General features: G+C 39.3%; 1 protein-coding gene across 1 annotated transcript in view; it reads left to right on the top strand.

Moving 5' to 3' along the window:
• Tasor2 (transcription activation suppressor family member 2) overlaps positions 1-17,179 on the top strand; it is a 63,439-nt gene extending 46,260 nt beyond the window's left edge. The window contains exons 19-25 of the mRNA XM_042685900.1: positions 2,209-5,955; positions 10,574-10,699; positions 11,489-11,642; positions 13,374-13,485; positions 15,504-15,685; positions 16,253-16,373; positions 16,938-17,179. Of these exons, the coding sequence (XP_042541834.1) occupies positions 2,209-5,955; positions 10,574-10,699; positions 11,489-11,642; positions 13,374-13,485; positions 15,504-15,685; positions 16,253-16,373; positions 16,938-16,941 (4,446 nt within the window). The 3' untranslated portion in view covers positions 16,942-17,179. The remainder of the gene's footprint in view (positions 1-2,208; positions 5,956-10,573; positions 10,700-11,488; positions 11,643-13,373; positions 13,486-15,503; positions 15,686-16,252; positions 16,374-16,937) is intronic.
• The last annotated feature ends 968 nt before the right edge of the window (positions 17,180-18,147 follow it).

Here is an 18,147-nt window from a genome sequence, read left to right as displayed (position 1 = left end):
TCTAGACAACCTAGATCACTGTCAAATTTTGTTTCATGTGCATCCTTACATGCATATTTAAGATGTGTACATCTTAAAATATTTCATGTAATGTGTGGCTTTTTTTTTTAAGGTATTTATGTGATTCTCAGCAGAATTAAGAACTACTGCCTTAGAATAAAAAAATATGTATCAGGGCTGGGAAGGTGGCTCAGTGGTAGAGCGCTTGCCTTGCATGCCTGAGGCCCTGGGTTCAATTCCTCAGCACCACATAAGCAAAAAGAAAAAAGCTGGAAGTGGTGCTGTGGCTCAAGTGGTAGAGGGCTAGCCTTGAGCTGAAGGGCTGAGGGAAAGCGCCCAGGCCCAGAGTTCAGGCCCCATGACCAGACCCCCCCTACCCCCCAAAAATATGTATGGTGTCATTAAGCAGATTTTAATTACCACTATTTGCATGCCAGTTTCTTATAAAGTATCTTTTTGTTAATGTATAATTAACTACCACCAGTATTAATTTTAGAAATGACTTGGCAAATAGGAAGTAGAGTGTACATAAATATATATAGTAGCATATTAAAATGAATAATTATTAACAGTATTTCCAATATATATGAGTTAAATATTCCACATCCAAAATGTTTAAGACTAGAAGTGATTCAGAATTGAGAGTATTTATGATTTTGGAATATTTGTGTATACTTTATATACATCCCTAACCTAAAAAGTCTATATCCAAAATGATCCAAAATCCTGAACTTAAGTGTTAAATGAGTGTTTACAAAGCTTTTGGTTTGGGCTGGGAAGGTGGCTCAGTGGTAGAGCGCTTGCCTTGCATGCATGAGGCCCTGGGTTCGATTCCTCAGCACCACATAAGCAAAAAAAAGAAAAGAGCCAGAAGTGGCGCTGTGGCTCAAGTGGTAGAGCGCTAGCCTTGAGCTGAAGAGCTGAGGGACAGCGCCTAGGCCCAGAGTTCAGGTCCCACGACCAACCCCCCCTTCTCCCCCCCCCCCCCCCCCCAAAAAAAAAAAGCTTTGGGTTTTGGATGCTTGTATTATGGGTACTGACTGTATTTCAAAGCTGCTCCTGGCATCTTGTTGGATACTGTACCAGTCCTTGTGGGCATAGTGGGATGCAAAGAATATTTTAGCACAGCAGGCACTAGTTTGTCATGTGTTTGAAAAGTTCTTTTTAAATGATCAGAAACATAACTCTTTACCTGTATCTAAGAACATATATCTGAATATAAATATGTCAAAATGCCACAGTTGGCATTTCATTCAGACCACAGGCATGAGATAAAGGAATGTGGCCACATGTTACCTTATGTAGTGTGATACAGAGAAGGCTACCCAGAAGTTCTTAATACTCTTGCTACCAAGACTTTGCATATGCTTTGTTCCTTTAAAACTAAAATTTAAAACTGACATCTGATATCTCAGCCTGTCCTGCTGAAGTCATGCTTCAATGTCCTTGAGTTAAGTGTCTCATTTGGTTGAAGCTGAATTTTTTTTATTAGTTTACATTGATTATAGTGTGTATGGTGGGGGACGTTTCACTATTATATTTCCACATGTTTACAGTTTTATTCCAATCAGTGTTACTCTATCACTTCTTTTCCTCTTACCTCCCATACTTCCCATAACAAAAATGCTTTTATTTTTTATTTTGTGCTGGGCCTGGGGCTTGAACTCTGGGCCTGGGCATGTCCCAGGCTAGCCTAGGGCTAGCACTATACCACCATCTAAGGATCTACTTCCAAATTTTTGGTAGTCAACTGAAGATAAGAGCCTCACCAACTTTCCTGCCTATGCCAGCTTTGAACTGCATTCCTCAGATTTTAGCTTCCTGATTAGCTAGGATTACAGGCGTGAGCCACTGGCACTGGGCTTCCTGGGATACTAAGATTTCAAGATTCAAACAAACTAAAAATATTTGCTTTTTCTGTTCACACATAATTTTATTTTATTTATTTTTTTGCAAGTCCTGGGCTTGAACTCAGGGCCTGTGCATTGTCCCTGACCTTCTTTTGCTCAAGGCTAGCACTGTATCACTTGAGCCACAGGGCCACTTCTGGCCTTTTCTGTTTATGAGGTACTGAGGAATCAAACCTAGTTCTTCATGCATGCTAGGCAAGCATGTGAACCCTGTTCACATGTAATTTTAAAAGATTGTATTTAACTACTGTTATTGTTAATGTCATTAATAGCATTTGTTTTATTTTTGTCATTTCAGCTAACTGGAGAAAAAGCCAAAGAATTATCAGATAAACTAGAGACTTCTAATCTTGTGCTTTCTGGTACTATAAGTAAACAAACTAATGGACCTTCTATTTCTGGTGAAGATAAAACCTTTCAGTCACTTGAGAACTCAGGATTGGCTTCTTATAATGACACTATCATACAAGCCACATTGACCACGACTAGTGATGGGTCCAGTAGTCAGGCAGTGACGCGTCAGAAGTCTTTGTACAGCATCCTGAAAAGTAAAGGTGATCCTTTTCCTACAACAGTGCAGAGGGACACATGTGCTATACCTGACCTTACCCAGCATAGCAACCTCATAAGCAATGAATGTCAGCCCTCTCTGCAAAAGATAGATGATAAGAATATGGAGTGTGTGATGATTAATGTGGAACCACTTACTCTCACTTTTGAAAAAAATACCTATGAAGAAATACATACAGATGTAAATATATCCACCAAATCTCCAACCTTTAATACTGAGTTGATTAAGCAAATATCACCTACTGTGAGTGTTAAGCATCCTATAATTTCATTGGAAAAGGCACAAACACAAGGTCTCCAGGAGGTTCCATCTCTAGCACCAACTAGACAGGAAGGCACTAAGTACCTCTCTGTCTCCTCAGTAAGTGAAGAGATGATTGCTGAAGAACTGTCTTTCATTCAGAAAGAGATTGCTCCTCCAATATCATCACCACCTACTGAGAAACCGATGCTATCATTAGTTGAAAGTTCAGGTTATACAGTTGCCAATGAAGACATTAATCACTCTGAAGATGTCTTTGTGAAGACGCCAAGTCTCTTTAGCGTATCTTCAGAAGAGATTATAGAGCCATCACAAGTTGAAGTAGCCTCACCATCTGCTTCAGCTGCCCTAGGAAATGATTCCCTTAACTGTATCCCACCAAAAAGTACTATGTTAGATGGGGCTTTAGAACTAAGGAATGATGACAAAGGCAGCCTCAACCATGAAAATATGAATTTGGAATCATTAAATTCAGTGTATGACCAGCAAAGTAGTGTATCTATGAATAAGGAGGAGGTTAGCGCAGAATTGTCAGAGGAGGAATCTGATATTGACCTGACTCTAACAATATCACCACCTACAAGTCCCAGAGAAGAAATCCCAGCTGGCAGAGTAGAAGAACTACAGGAGTTACAACTTGAGGGTAGAGCTAAACAAATAGTTAGATCAAACAAGGAGGCAACCCTCCTAGAAAACAGAGAAGTGAATTCAGCCAGGGATATATCAGTGCATCCTGGTATGTCAGAAGAACCATTAAGTAATGAGAAAAGAGATAATTCACAACCAGTTACTTTAATACTTTCCAAAGAAAATTGTGCCCTTGAGATTGTAGAGGAAATTAATGTTAACTCTAACATTCCATTTGATTCTCTAATTGAAGAAGTGTCACCAGCTTCCAGTCCTGGCTTCCCAGTATCATCTGAGGAAATACGACCATCTCAGACTGTATCTCCCTGTAGTTTGAAAGTTTGTGGTACACAGTATGAGAAAAGTAAAAAATGCTCTCAGATTGAGGTGGAAGATTTACCCATAACAGAAAAAGAAAATTGTTCTGTTTATTCCACTTACCCAGTGGGAAAAGGCGACTTAACTCAAGTACAACAAATTCAGCTCTCAGCTGAAGTGCCTCTAAAGTTAACTGATCATCCAGGTACCAAAGGTAGAGTAATCCTTCCTGGTAAAGCAAATGAAGGTATTGTCATAAGTAACCATGATGAGGTTTTAGCTTTCTCAGAAAAGGTACAGTGCTGTGATGCAGAGTTAAATAAGCCTACCTCTGTTGCCAAGTATGAAGGTGATTTTAAACCTTATCTTGAAAAACTGGCAAAATCAGGAAATCCTTTGCAGCCAGTTAGTTTAGAGAACAGAAATTTAGACTTTAAACACCTTTACTTAGAGTCCAGTAAGCCTCTACTTAGTCCTAGGAAGATTACTGAAAGTAAGTCTTTGGCAGACATACTGGTTTCTACAACTCACGTAAGTGGAATAATGAATACACCATTCAAACAGACTAGCCCTAAAAGCATAAAAAATATCCAAGACTGTGACTTGCAAATAGATGCCACTGATGGAGCTGATGTTACACAGGCATATATGCACCCAGAGTTTCTAAATCTTAATTTTTCCTCAGTTGGAACTACAAGACTACCAAGTGTAAACTCAGGCTATCCAACACAGGAAATATCTGTAGTCAGAATGGCCCATTTGCTTAACACTGAAACAGAAGTTGATTTATATGACAAAAACACAGATCTCAGCACTATGGGACCTCATTCTCACCCTCATACAAAAGATGAACAGAAAACCCAGGTGCTGCAGAGTGCATCAACATGTGAAGTAAATGAGCTGTGGAATGGTGAGGGTTTCCCTGTGTGTGCTGCTTCTGACCAAGACACAGCAAACACCAGTGAAAGTATTGATAAAGAGTCTTCAGATTCCTTGGTTTCAGAATCCTTTGACCCTCTTGTCTGTCGTGTTTCTGAAGAACAGATTGTCAGTAAGAGCACTAATGAGAGGCACAGAATCTACACAGAATCTGAAACCCTTGTCAGAGACACAGAGATGAGCATGGACATTAATATGTGCTATGAGCCACTTTCTGGAGACTTTGATGAAGACACTCTTAATTTTAGAAATCCCAAATTAAGTTTGGAGAATTCATGTACTTTGAAAGGTAGTCATGACAGCAAAAAAGAAGATGCTGCAAAAAGTAGTTATGACTCTTGCATGAACTTAAACAATAGAGATAGTGAAGCTTGGGGCTACTCTAATAATAAGAAGGTTCCAAAGCTGGAGATAAACATTCCTCCCAAAAACTGGACCATGGGTCTAAAGAAGGATAAATACATGCCAGGTTATGTCCAAATCCCTGACTTCCAAGGTATCCTTAGGACTTACGCAAATTTCACTGTCACAAGAGAGGTCAAAGATGAAAGGAAAACTAATCTGAAGAGCCATCCAGGTTCTACTACAAATACAAATGTCAACCTGCTCAGCTCCTGGACTTGGCAGGTGGCAGAGGACCTCACACAGAATACTTTAGACATGGAATACCTACGTTTTGCACATGAGGTAAAGAAAGTAGCAAAGAATAGTTACCCTCAGCAATCTGCCTTAGAACCTAACAGTATCTTTTGGAAAGAATTATCTGCCCAAGTTGGAGCTTTCCCTTCAACAAAAGTATCTGAGGCCTCAATTTTATACCCAGAGTCCAAAAGCCCTATTCTGGTAACAATTGTACACTCCAGCAGCAGCAGACAGCAGACTCCACAGAGAAGAAATTGCTCACCTAGCAATCTGCACAATTCTTCCTTTTGGAAAGAGAAATGTCACAGTGGAAGTCTTACAACTTCTCAAAGAAATCAGACTGTTCCTTTCCACCTCAACAAACTAAGATATAGAAGTACTTTGAAAGACTCTCGCAATGATATTTCTCTTATCCTAAATGAATATGCTGAATTTGACAAAGTGATGATGCATAGCAACCAAGTTGTTTTCCAAGATGGAGATTTCAATGTGACCTCTGGAGAAGCCACATCCCAGCAGCTGTATCCTTCTTTCCCAAGACTGTCAGTCTCCTACAAAAATATGATTACAGACTTCTGTGACAATTTGCATGTCAAACTAAAGAGTGTTATGCAAGAGGCTTCTGAGGGTCCCTTCCAGTTTTACCTTGTTGAAACAGAAGATAAATCATTCTTCTTACGAACAAAGGTAAAAGTGGCTGTTTATTCTTAATACTATTTTAATTGCCTTCAGTTTATTTTAGGAGCAATGAACTTAGCAGTTTAGGCTCCAGAAAGTACTTAGGTTTTATATAAAAGCTCAGTCTTTTATCTGCATACTCAGTGTTATATATCAAATGGAAGACAGATAAATTCTGAGAGGATAAAATGAAACAAACTGATGGTGAATTGATACACATCTGGCCCCTACCAACTCAAGATTTCACCATGGTTTCATCATCAACCATGTATTCAACCAGGAAATAAATGATCCTAGTAATCAGGATTTTTTTTTTTTAACATGGGCAAGGTAACGAGTACATTTCTTTTTTTTTTTTTTTTTCTTGTAATCAGGATTTTTTATTGGTCGGTTTTGGTGCTGGAACTCAGGGCCACCTGAGTGCTGTCCCTGAGCTCTTTTGCTCAAAGCCAGTGCTCTATCACTTTGAGCCACAGTGCCACTTCTGGTTTTCTGGTAGTTAGTTGGAGATGAAAGTCTCACAGATTTTCCTGCCAACGCTAACTTTGACTGTGATCCTTATATCTCAGCCTCCTGAGTAGCTAGGCTTACAGGTGTGAGCTACTGGTGCCAGCCTAGTAATCAGATTGTAAAAGGAAACATTTTTCTAAACCAAAAGAGGTTCATCTCATGATCCATACTACAAGAAGAAAATATGTAGTAATAATTTTGGAGGTTCTGTATTTCAGTATTAGAAATAATACTTACATGTGAATTATGAGCATGTCCACCCTTGTGACTTTTTGTAGAAGTTAGTCGTGGCACAAATTCTGGAATGTCCTATGGTGAAAGTGCTGCAGAGAGAACACGTGAGTGCAGAAGCAATGAGGATGACCCTGGGATGACTGGATGTGGGTCAGAAGGGTAGACAGGAGCCAGGCAGGACAGCAGCTGTCAGCATGGCTGCATGTAGTGTGTAGTGTGTACTGTTGAGAGATAAAGGGCTGATGATAGGAAGGGACATCTTACGAAGTTACCTTATCATAGACTTTATCTTGATGTCACTGGTCACCTAAGCCACTGAGAAGCATTTACAAAAGATGAATAGCAGCATATTTGCATTTTAGAGTGTTACCTACAATAAATGGAGAACAAGGGGCTGGGAAGGTGGCTCAGTGGTAGAGCACTTGCCTTGGATGCCTGAGACCCTGGGTTCGATTCCCAGCACCACATAAGCAAAAAGAAAAAAGCTGGAAGTGGCACTGTGGCTCAAGTGGTAGAGCGCTAGCCTTGAGCTGAAGAGCTGAGGGACAGCGCCCAGGCCCAGAGTTCAGGCCCCATGACCGGACCCAAAAAATAAAAAATAAAATAAATGGAGAACAAATTTTCACCTGTCAGAAGCTGTTTGTCACAGCTTGTTTTCTTCCATAAAATGGCTATTTAGTGTCATGTAAATATGGTGTCATTTGATTCCCCTCCCCCAAATTTGTAGAGTTTTTTCTTTAGCATAAACTCCTCCCCATGTCCTCTTTCTTCTAAGGCTTATTTTGTTCTTCAGAGTCCTTAACAAGTGACTGCTGGGTTTGGTTTGTCCTGTCCTTCACCTCTATGTTATTGCTTCAAGTTCCTTGCCATTTTAGTGAGTAACATAGTTGAAAAGACATTGAGTGACGTTGTATGATAACTTACACTTAAAATCCCAGAGATTGGGGGGTGGGGAGAGACTGGTTCAAGGCTGAAATGTTAGCAAGTCAGTAAGTAGTACACCTGGTAGTATACACACATCATCTCAGCAAGGAAAGATGCTGTAAGTAGGAGGGTCAGAGTCCAGGACAACTCAGACAAAAAGGGAGCATGGCTTAAGTGGTAGAATGCCTGCGTAGCAAATGGGAGACCCTAGTTTCAAACCCCAGTGTAACCAAAGAAGTAAAAATAAAGAATGATCTTCCCCAGTCTTTCGGGAGATGCTTGGCTTCCAAAAGCCATTTGGAAATTAATTTTGTTACATGTCCAATACCCAGTGTGCTTGAATGAATCAGAAATGAGGAAGCCAATGGCTGGCGGTTCACACTTGTAATCTTAGCTACTCAGGAGGCTGAGATCTGAGGATCACAGTTCAGAGCCAGCCCAGGCAGGAAAGTCCATGAGACTCCTATCTCCAGAAAACACAAAGTAGCACTGTGGCTGAAGTGGTGGAGCACTAGCCTTGAGCTGAAGAGCTCATGACAGTGCCCAGGCCCAGAGTTCAAGCCCACGACCCACTCCAACAAAAGAAATGAGTGAGTCAGTTGAGTTAGTATCATGATCATGTATGTTTTGCTACAGAGTAATTAACTTCTTGTTTTGATTTTTTTTTTTGGGTCCGGTCATGGGGCCTGAACTCTGGGCCTGGGCGCTGTCCCTCAGCTCTTCAGCTCAAGGCTAGCACTCTACCACTTGAGCCACAGCGCCACTTCCGGCTTTTTTTCTTTTTGCTTATGTGGTGCTGAGGAATCGAACCCAGGGCCTCAGGCATGCAAGGCAAGCACTCTATCACTGAGCCACCTTCCCAGCCCAGTAATTAACTTCTTTTTGCGTCTATCTTCTCCAAAACAACCAAGTAATTATATGAGTTTTCCATTCCTTTCCAGTTCCTTTCCAGACAGCACTGGGATGTTAAATTTTCATGTAGAAGGGAAATCATGGCTATTTTATCTTCAGTGGGACTACTTCTGGAAAAGCTTGTTTTCTATACTGAATGTATTTTTCGAGAGAATATTTTATCATTTAGCCACTATTTGCAAGTAACAAATTTGTGCAAATGGTAAAATTTTCGAGAGAAAATGTTAAATAAGTTTATTTTAAATAAATGAGAATTAGGGTACTATCAATAGAATAGTGTCATCTTCAATAATTTTTCAGTGATTAGTCCTGAAGCATTAATTAAGGATGGGATGGAATTAGTGATGAAATGTTTGTTTATGAAACAAAGAGATGCACAAGGTCTTTACACAAAATAATAATTGCTCATAACACTACAGGGTTTGATTTTTTTTTTTTTAATGTGTTCATTACAGAGCTGAGCACTAGTGGCTCACACCTGTTGTAATCCTAGCCACTTTAGGAGGCTGAGATCTAAGGATACCATTTGAAGTAGAGCTGTGGCTGAAGTGGGAGATCAGTAGCCTTGAGCACAGAATCATAGAGATAGTGCCTAGATAGGCCCTGAGTTCAATCCCCAGTACTGGCATTAAAAAAAAAAGTGTTCATTCTAATAGTTTATTTGTTTTTTTTGGGGGGGGGGCAGTGCTGAAATTTGAACTCACAGCCTCAAGCTTGTTAGGCAAGCATTACTGCCACTTCATCATGTCCCAGTCCTTTTGCTAAAAGCATATTTTTCAGATAGGGTCTTATGCTTTTCTCCTTGCCACCTTCAGGGTATAATCCTACCATTTGCCTTCAAAGTAGCTGGGATTATAGTCATGTACCATCACACACAGCCTCATTCTAGTAGTTTATTAGTAAAATAATGATGGCTCAAGATTAAATATTTTAGTAAGTCCTTGGTAAAAAGAAATCTTACAAGAATTTCTTAAATATCAGGCCATCCATTATGAAGTATTTAAAGTCAGTCGTTCAGGATCCAAGGCTGATGCGTCAACGTTACACTGTATTTTTACAAAGAAAATAGTTTTGACTAGGTCATACAGTGGCAACATTGCATCCTTCATTTAGAAATAACATGTTCATGGGGCTGGAAAGGTGGCTCAGTGGTAGAGCACTTGCCTTGTATGCCTGAGGCCCTGGGTTCGATTCTTCAGCACCACATAAGCAAAAAGAAAAAAGCTGGAAGTGGCGCTGTGGCAAATGGTAGAGCGCTAGCCTCGAGCTGAAGGGCTGAGGGACAGCGCCCAGGCCCAGAGTTCAGGACCCATGACCAGACCTTAAAAAAACAAAGAAAGAAATAACATGTTCAAATCTCAGTGGAAGCTGGGTCCTGGTAGCTCACACCTGTAATCCTAGTTATTAAGGAGGTTCAGAACCAAAGATGTTTGGACCCAACCTGCACAGACAAATCTGAGAGACTCTTTTTAAAATCTCTAGTTAACCAGGAAAAAGCAAGAAGTGGAGACATGGCTTACATAGTAGGGTGCTAACCTTGAGCAAACAACTACCTCAGTAGAAGGCACTTTCTCATCCTTAGAAACTGTTTTGTGAGTTAGAATAATCAGCATTCCATTGTTACTGTATTGACGATCTATTGAAAGATAGAGATCTATAGGACTTTATTTCTCTCCAAATTAAGTCCCTAGTAGGGATATGAAATTCCCAATTGATTTTTAATGTTTTAGTAGTAGCTCTAGTAGTGGCATTTAAAAGTAAATAACTAGTGAACCCAAAGATATTTTATGCTCTAGAAAAAAATTGAAAGTCATTTATGTAGATTTGTTTGGTAGTTTTTAAAAAGTCAGCTTTTGTACTTTATGGACATGAAAAAATTATTATAAATTGCTTTACTTTAAGCTTCTAATTTCTTTTGAACTTGTAATACTTGTTACTAAGAATCTAATTTATCATTTTTATATGTAAAAGTTTGGTAATTTACACAAATTGCTACTTAATGTTGCTTTGATAGGATATTCTATAATGACTGCTCTAAATCTTTCAGAACATTCTGAGGAAAGGAGGCCATATGGAAATTGAACCTCAGCATTTCTGCAAAGTTTTTGGCAGAGAGAATGATATGTTAATAGTTATCATCAGAAATGAAGATATAGCATCACATTTGCATCAAGTAGGTTTGGAAACATCTTTCTTAACAAAAATAATATATTCCCAACACTGAAGTTGTTCTGTAGTATCCATGCTTTTCTGTGTTGGGAAAAGCTAACGTGCACTTCATATTAGACCTGCAAGTGAGAAGATGAAGACAAGGGGGGTGCACTGTGGCATACTATGGCAATTGTAGGGTATTTGTAGGGCAGTTCGAGCTTCATGAAGTCAAACTATTCATATTAAACAAGGGAAGTACTGTGTGAAAATGTGATTTCTAAATTTTCTCACTTGACATCTGTATCCTAAAATCTGTATCACTTGATCTCTGATAAGAAGAAATGTTGATTAAATGGCTTAGGTGTATTCAAGTGCTATTGCATCTGCTTAAAAGAGGAAGGGAGAAAGAGAAATTTTGGTTTTGTGAACATTTTGTGAACATTCCCTTATCCCCAGAAAGGGCCACGGCCTTAGTGTTTTGTCCAGGCCCACTGTTATCACTGGGCAGTGAGCTGTTGATAGCACAGTTCTAAGTTTATGGGACCTGACCAGTTACTGTATAGGTACCCAAAACCCCAGATGCACTCTTCCCGCTTGAATTTTTTCCAAGTCTTTGGAAGTTTTTGAGAGGTCTTTAATTTTGACAAATTCATTTTCGTTGATGAGCTGAGAAATACTACTTAAACTTGTGTCCAAGTTATTATTATGGGCTAAAGATACTTTTACCTGTTGGGACAGAAAAGTGACAAAAGTGTTTAACACCATGTGTTTGATGCACCTGCCTTGACAAAGGTCTTTTTATGTCCAACAGATTCCTTCTTTGCTGAAGATGAAACATTTCCCCAGCATTATGTTTGCTGGAATAGACAGCCCTGAAGATGTTCTTAATGACAGTTACCAAGAACTGTTCGGCACTGGAGGCTTTGTGGTATCAGATGACAAAATATTAGAAGCTTTAACGTTAGGTTGGTCTTTACTTTGGCCCTTTTTAAAAAAAAAATTGTTATAAGGTGATATACAGAGGGGTCACAGTTACGTAAGTCAGGTAATGAGTACATTTCTCTTTTGACAAATTTCACACTTTCCTCCATTCTCTCCTAGTTTTATTTTGGCCTTGTTCTTTGTTTGAAACCTTGCCAGTTCAGTTCCTCCTCCAGTGAAAGGAATACTGTTGCATCTTAAAAAAAAAATCAATATTTGAGTGATTATGGCTCATGCCTCTACTTGGGAAGCTGAGAATTCTGACTGAAGTCCAGTCAAGGCACAAACATGTAACTCCTTTTCAACCAGTAGTTGGGTATAATGGCACAAGGTGCCATACATGGCAGGCTGAAAAGGATTACAGTTCCAGGCCAACCAAATCAGGAAAGTCCTCAAGCCTCTATACAAATAGAAGCAGCTGCATAATGATGTGAACATAGGATCATAGTCTAAAACTTCCTGTTCACTCATCTGAACAGGAAGAGAGACTCTATTTCAAAAATAGTGTACAAAAGGGCTGGAGAAATGGCTTAGTGCTAGAGCCCTATCCTAATGAGCACAAACTGAGTTCAAACCCCAGTTCCCCCCCCCCCCACACACACACACATACAAACACGAGATGTTACCAATTTAAGAATCTCAGTTGTATTTCTGCATATTACATGTATGTATATATGTGTGTGTGTATATACGTATATATGCATACATACATATCAGTCTATATATTACTGTGCTACACTCAGCACTTTTTACATACTAAGTCTTTCATTAAAACTTTATTTAAATTTATTTAGGATAGTGTTGAACGGCCATACATACTATCTTTGGTCTTCTAAACATTCTCTTATTTGTTCTTTTTTCTACATTTAATACATACTAATTCTTTTAGTACTACTCTTGTTTACTCTTATTTAAACTGGTTATTTTTTTTATCACCAAACCTGCTTTTAAGTTTCTTCCTTCTCAGGGTCGTCAAACTTCTTCACTTAGCAAGTAAGTCCACTGCGTGAGAAACATATTGCTTAGAATCATCTGTGTTCTCCATGTCTGATGGCACCACCCTTAATGAGTTGTTTGAACATTCAAACAATTCACTTCTCTCAGATCAGATACCTTTATGTACAACCCAAACCTGCCCTAGGGCGGATCAAATTAGAAGGGGACGTGGATACCCTTTCTGTTTGAAACCATAGGATCTGCCTTAGCATGCATTCAACATGGACACTTAGAGCTGGGAAGATGGCTCAGTGGTAGAGTGCTTGCCTTGCATGCCTCTGAAGCCCTGGGTTCGATTCCTCAGCACCACATAAGCAAAAAGAAAAAAGCCGGAAATGGCACTGTGGCTCAAGTAGGGACAGCACCCAGGCCCAGAGTCCGGCCCCACGACCGGACCCAAAAAAAAAAGAATCTCAACATGGACACTTAGATTTAAAAGTGTGCTCTGTGACACTGGGCTTTGCTTCTGTCCCATCACATGGCTGGTCCAGGGAGATCTCTCATCACCAGTGACTTCCATGCTCTTTTTTAAGCAGTCCTTTCCCACTGTTGGTGAGCAGTAGGACTGAAGTAAGGAGGTTGTGCCTCTGACAATGAGTGGATGGAAGTGCCAGGGATGTACACTAAACCAAGGCTACAAGTGATAATCATTAGACTTTGCATGAGACAAAAAAGAAAACACTTGAAACACAACTTTTCTTTCCAAATTTAATCTACAGCTCAGCTGAAGGAAATGATCAAAATCCTAGAAACACTAAATGGGAATGGAAATGGAAGATGGAAATGGTTGCTTCACTACAGAGAAAATAAAAAGCTAAAGGAAAGCGCAAGGTAAGACTTGGTGTGAGACAGGAATGGAGATGCCTTGTCCCCCCTGTGCCCAGTACTCTAGGCTGCTGTCAATCACAAGTTGCATCACTGACACAACTGAGCTCCGTGGGCCAGCTTTTGGGTTTGTTTTTGTAGCAAGACATCAAATAAAAGAAGCCATGTGTTAATTGTTTGATCTGCACATGTGTCTAAAGTCACAGCAGTCAAACTTACAAACCATAAACACCCATATAATTATATTCAGGCTCTGCTACTATGAAGGCACTGGTGGCTCACCCCTGCAAACGTAACCATTCAGGAAGCTTGAGACCTGCAGGATTTCCATTTGAAGCTGCACACAGGCAATTAATCTCTTAATTAGCTAGCAAAATGCTGGACTAGAGGCATGGCTCAAGTGGAACAGCAGCAACCACGAATGCAAAAAGACCCTGATGAGTTCAAACCATTGTAATGTCAGAAATTAAATGTGTGTGTGTGTGTGTGCATATTTCACTGTGGACTAGATGCTTAAATGCCTTTGGATATGTTACATTGCCATCGTTCAAGAAAGAAGAGACCAATCCTTCATTATCAAGTCTGTCTTTAATTGGCAAGTCTTTAAGTGTTAAGCAGGGGTTTTAAGAAGAGAAAACCTTGTTTGATTGTTTGGCTGAAGGTATCTAGGGCCTATGATACTCTCGTTCAAACATACATCCCTGAGAGATATGTCTTCCTTGTATAGTGTGAAAACTTGATGAAGGTCCACATGCCAAGTTTTGAACCTGGGTTGCAACTTCAAAAACTTACCCATAAAATGAGATAGTTGCCTTTTTAAAAAAAAAAAAAACAAAAAAACCATAGTGCTTTCTTCACATTAGGAGCAAACATAGCTGAAATAGTAACTGAGATGCTTTAAGGTAAAGAATAGGGTTTTTGTTTTTGTTTTTACATTACTGGGATTTGAACTCAAGGCTTTGAAATTGAGGTAGATGCCCTAGTGCTTAAACCATACCTCCAACCCTTTTTGTTATTTTGCTTGTGCCAGACTGCTCTGTAGTTCCTGTGTAGCTGGAATGATAGCTGCACGTTATTGTGCCCAGCTTTTTCTCATGAAATGGGTGGAGTCTCAATAAACTTACTGACTAATCTGGATCCACAATCCTTCCATTCTCCACCTCTCACAATCGGAGTAGCTAGGCTGGGGTGTGAGCCACTAGAGCCAGGACAAGAACATATTTTCAGGAAAGGCTTTACCCTTGATAGAGGACCGACCCTAGCAGAGAGAAAAAGGTTTCATTGACAAGAAGGTAAAGAGAGTAGAATGTACAAAGGCTTATTCAGACCAGGGTACGCACAGAGAACATTGTTAGGAGGCAGGGGAAAAGTCTAGCTTAATAGCTAGAGAAGCAGCACACTTACACAATATAAATTGAAGTGACATAAATTCTGGTTATTCTTTTTTTGGGGGCGGGAGAGTGGGGAACAGTAGTGTGACGGCTTTAACTCAGGGCCTTCGTTAGAATTACGGGTACAGTTTGCTCTTAAGGGTAGTAACAGAATTTTAAGGAAGGTAGGAAACAAGAAAATTCTGGTTACTACCTAATGTTTGTTATCTAATCACAGACGTGAGAGGTAGCATCAGTACCGTAAGAGATTTGTGGGTATGAAAGGGATGACATTAAGATGCATTGTGTTCATAAGCTGCTTTACTGAAGGGCAACTCCTTTGTACTACTTAAAATAATAAATTCATTGGTGTACAGCTAATTAATGTAAAGCAGTGAAAAGTCTACCAAGACAACTTGAAGTGCAGTTCGATGTAGTTATGATGCTTCTGGCTCAGCATGAGTGCAAATTTACAATTGTATTTACAATCATGTTGTAAGGTAGTGCACCTTCAGGAAAGGGTTATGAAAAAGAAAACTGATAATGGGATCTTATTTTAAAATGACTAGATAAAACGAAGTAATTTGTGATTTAGTAAATCACAAAGGGATACCGAATTTGATTTTGGCTATTAATATTCAAATCTATTTTCAGAGTGGATCCAATTGCATATAGAAAAAACTTAATACTGAAATCATATCAAAGTGCCAATATCATTGAATTGCTTCACTATCACCAGTGTGACTCTCAGTCATCAACAGAGGCCGAAAGTTTGAAATGTTTGATAAACCTGCAAATTCAGCATATTAATGCCAGGTTTGCTGTCTTCCTAATAGGTAAGTTCACATTCAGTTTTCATTGTTCAGCTAATGCCAAATTAGGTCAGCTCTAGAAATGTCCATCCAAGTAGTCAAATATGGGCTAACACCGTAGTAGGCAGTCAAGCTATATGTGTGTTTTGACAAGTGTACCTAAGACCAGGAGGGGTTGGGCACAGGTACCAGGTGAGTTGTGTGATAGATAAATCTTCTGACAAGTTTCCTCAGTTCTTACAAAGTACTTTCTCAAATTCTTTGCTTTTATTTATGTAGCTGATCACAAAGCCATCTTAATTGTGAACCACACATACTTCCTTCTTCTCTGCTACCAGTGTTAAGAAATTGGAGGCCTAGGTGCTGGTGGCTAATGCCTGTAATCCTTATTACTTAGGAGGCTGAGAACTGAGCCAGTCCTGGCAGGAAAGTCCATAAGAATCTTTTTTTCTAATTAACCACCAAGAAGCTAGAGCTAGAAGTAGAATTGTGGCTCAAGCAGTAGAGCCACTAGCCTTAAGCAAAAAAAGCACACAATACCCAGATCCTGAGTATTATTGATATTTTTCACCATTTTTTTTCTCTTTTCAGATAAGCCTACTTTTACTGCCTCCACCGAAATCTTTGAAAATAGTGGAATCCTTGTTACAGATATAAATCATTTCATTGAAAATATAAAAGACGTAGCAGCTCCATTTAGGAGTAGCTATTGGTAAGAACACTTTTTATATACCATCACTCTGGGTTTCTGAGGAGAATCTTAACTGGGTATCTGTGGCTCACACCTAAATGGGTAGCTACTCGGAAGATCTGAAGACCTGGATTTGGACCCAACCTCAGGCAGAAAAATCGGTGTGTCATTTCAGCTAACTAACAAAAAGCCAGAGACCTGGTGAGAGTAGGAGGGCCAGAGTTCAAGCCCATACTGGCACACACAAACCAACAGAACATGTGCAGCATGCTATAATTTTTAACTTACTGTTAGCTTCCTTAATCATAACTAATGATACAACTAACCAGCTGAGCACTGGTGCCTCATTCCTGTAATCCTAGCTAGTAGCTCAGGAGGCTGAGATTGAGGATCATGGTTCAAAAGCAGCCTGGCAACAAGGTCCATGAGACTCTTATTCCCAATTAACTCCCTAAACACCAGAAGTGGAGCTGTGGTTCAAACTGGTAAAACAGCTCAGGGACAGTGTGTAGGCCATGAGTTAAAGTCCTGTAGCCTATAAAAAATTAAAATACTTGTTTATTTCATCTAATTTTGTTTCCACAGGTGATTCAACTAAGCTTACCTACACATGGAGGACATCAGCAAATGAAGATTCCTCGCACTTGAAATACTGTTCTACAACAGTTTCCTCTTTTGTTACTTTTCTTGAACTTCTGACTTCACAGTGGTATAGTAGTTGTCATTAACTTTGAGTGGTAGTTTAAAGTACTATTTTAAGTTATTTTTAAGATGCCTTCAAAACTTAATTGAGCCTATTAAAGACAAGAACTTCATGTTTACATAGACAAAATCAACTTTAACGAAGCTTTGTTTTTCTAACATGGTATTTTAGACGTTTTGACACATTTGTAAAAAATGTACTTATTAAATGTTTTCTTTGTTGTATATAAAGCAACACTACAGAAAGGTAAAACACTTTTATAAACGGTACAGATTTATAAACTTACATTTTCTGTTTTTGTAAATACTGCACTACAAAAACTCACCCTGAAGAAAAAGCAATCACTTATTTATGATATTAGAAATCATTTCTATAGTAATCTTTAAGACACAAAACCCAGCAAAAAACATTTGTAAGATACTATTTGGAGCAAAGATTTTTATAACTAGTTTGTTTCTTTTTTAAATAAAGTAATGTAAAAATCACCTGTTTCTGCAATGAATTTTAGAGCAAAATTTAATTAAAATGTATGAAATATCTTAACACTTTTTATGCCAATCATTGGAGTAACTAACTAGCTTCCAGCGCCTTTTGGTTTGGCCCAGGTAAAACCCTTCCCCTCATCCTTCAAAGATATTGAGCAGCAAGCTGCAGAAAGGCGAAGCAGGCTGTCCAATTGCTTTACATCATTCCTACTTACCTAAGGTGCCATTGTTACTGTTGTTTTTCTCATGAGGACTATTAATACAACTTTTCACTAACTAACTGAGATTTTCCTATTAACACTTGCAGGGACCTAGATAACTACCCTTGGTACACTTCGTGTTACTAAGGAAAAGAACATATAGCCCTACCTGACATTCTCTCTCCCTGCTGAAAGGCCATCCAGTATCACAAGGCTCCCTTCATCCTGCCTTTACTGTTTCACTGCACCACACCATATGAAAGCATGCTGCCTCTGTGCCAGCCCACCAGAAAATGTGTGATGATGTTTTTGCTTCAGTGGCATGGTTCGTGAATTATATAATTTTGAGTGAAGGCTATGAAAATGTTCTTTTCACTCAGTGGGAACATGAGAAACTCATCAATGAC

Source organism: Dipodomys spectabilis, unplaced genomic scaffold, assembly GCF_019054845.1.
Source record: "Dipodomys spectabilis isolate Male_0828 unplaced genomic scaffold, ASM1905484v1 ptg000096l, whole genome shotgun sequence".
NCBI classification, from domain to species: domain Eukaryota; kingdom Metazoa; phylum Chordata; class Mammalia; order Rodentia; family Heteromyidae; genus Dipodomys; species Dipodomys spectabilis.
Note: the sequence above shows the minus strand (reverse complement) of the source record. Positions and strands in the feature narration are given on the sequence as shown.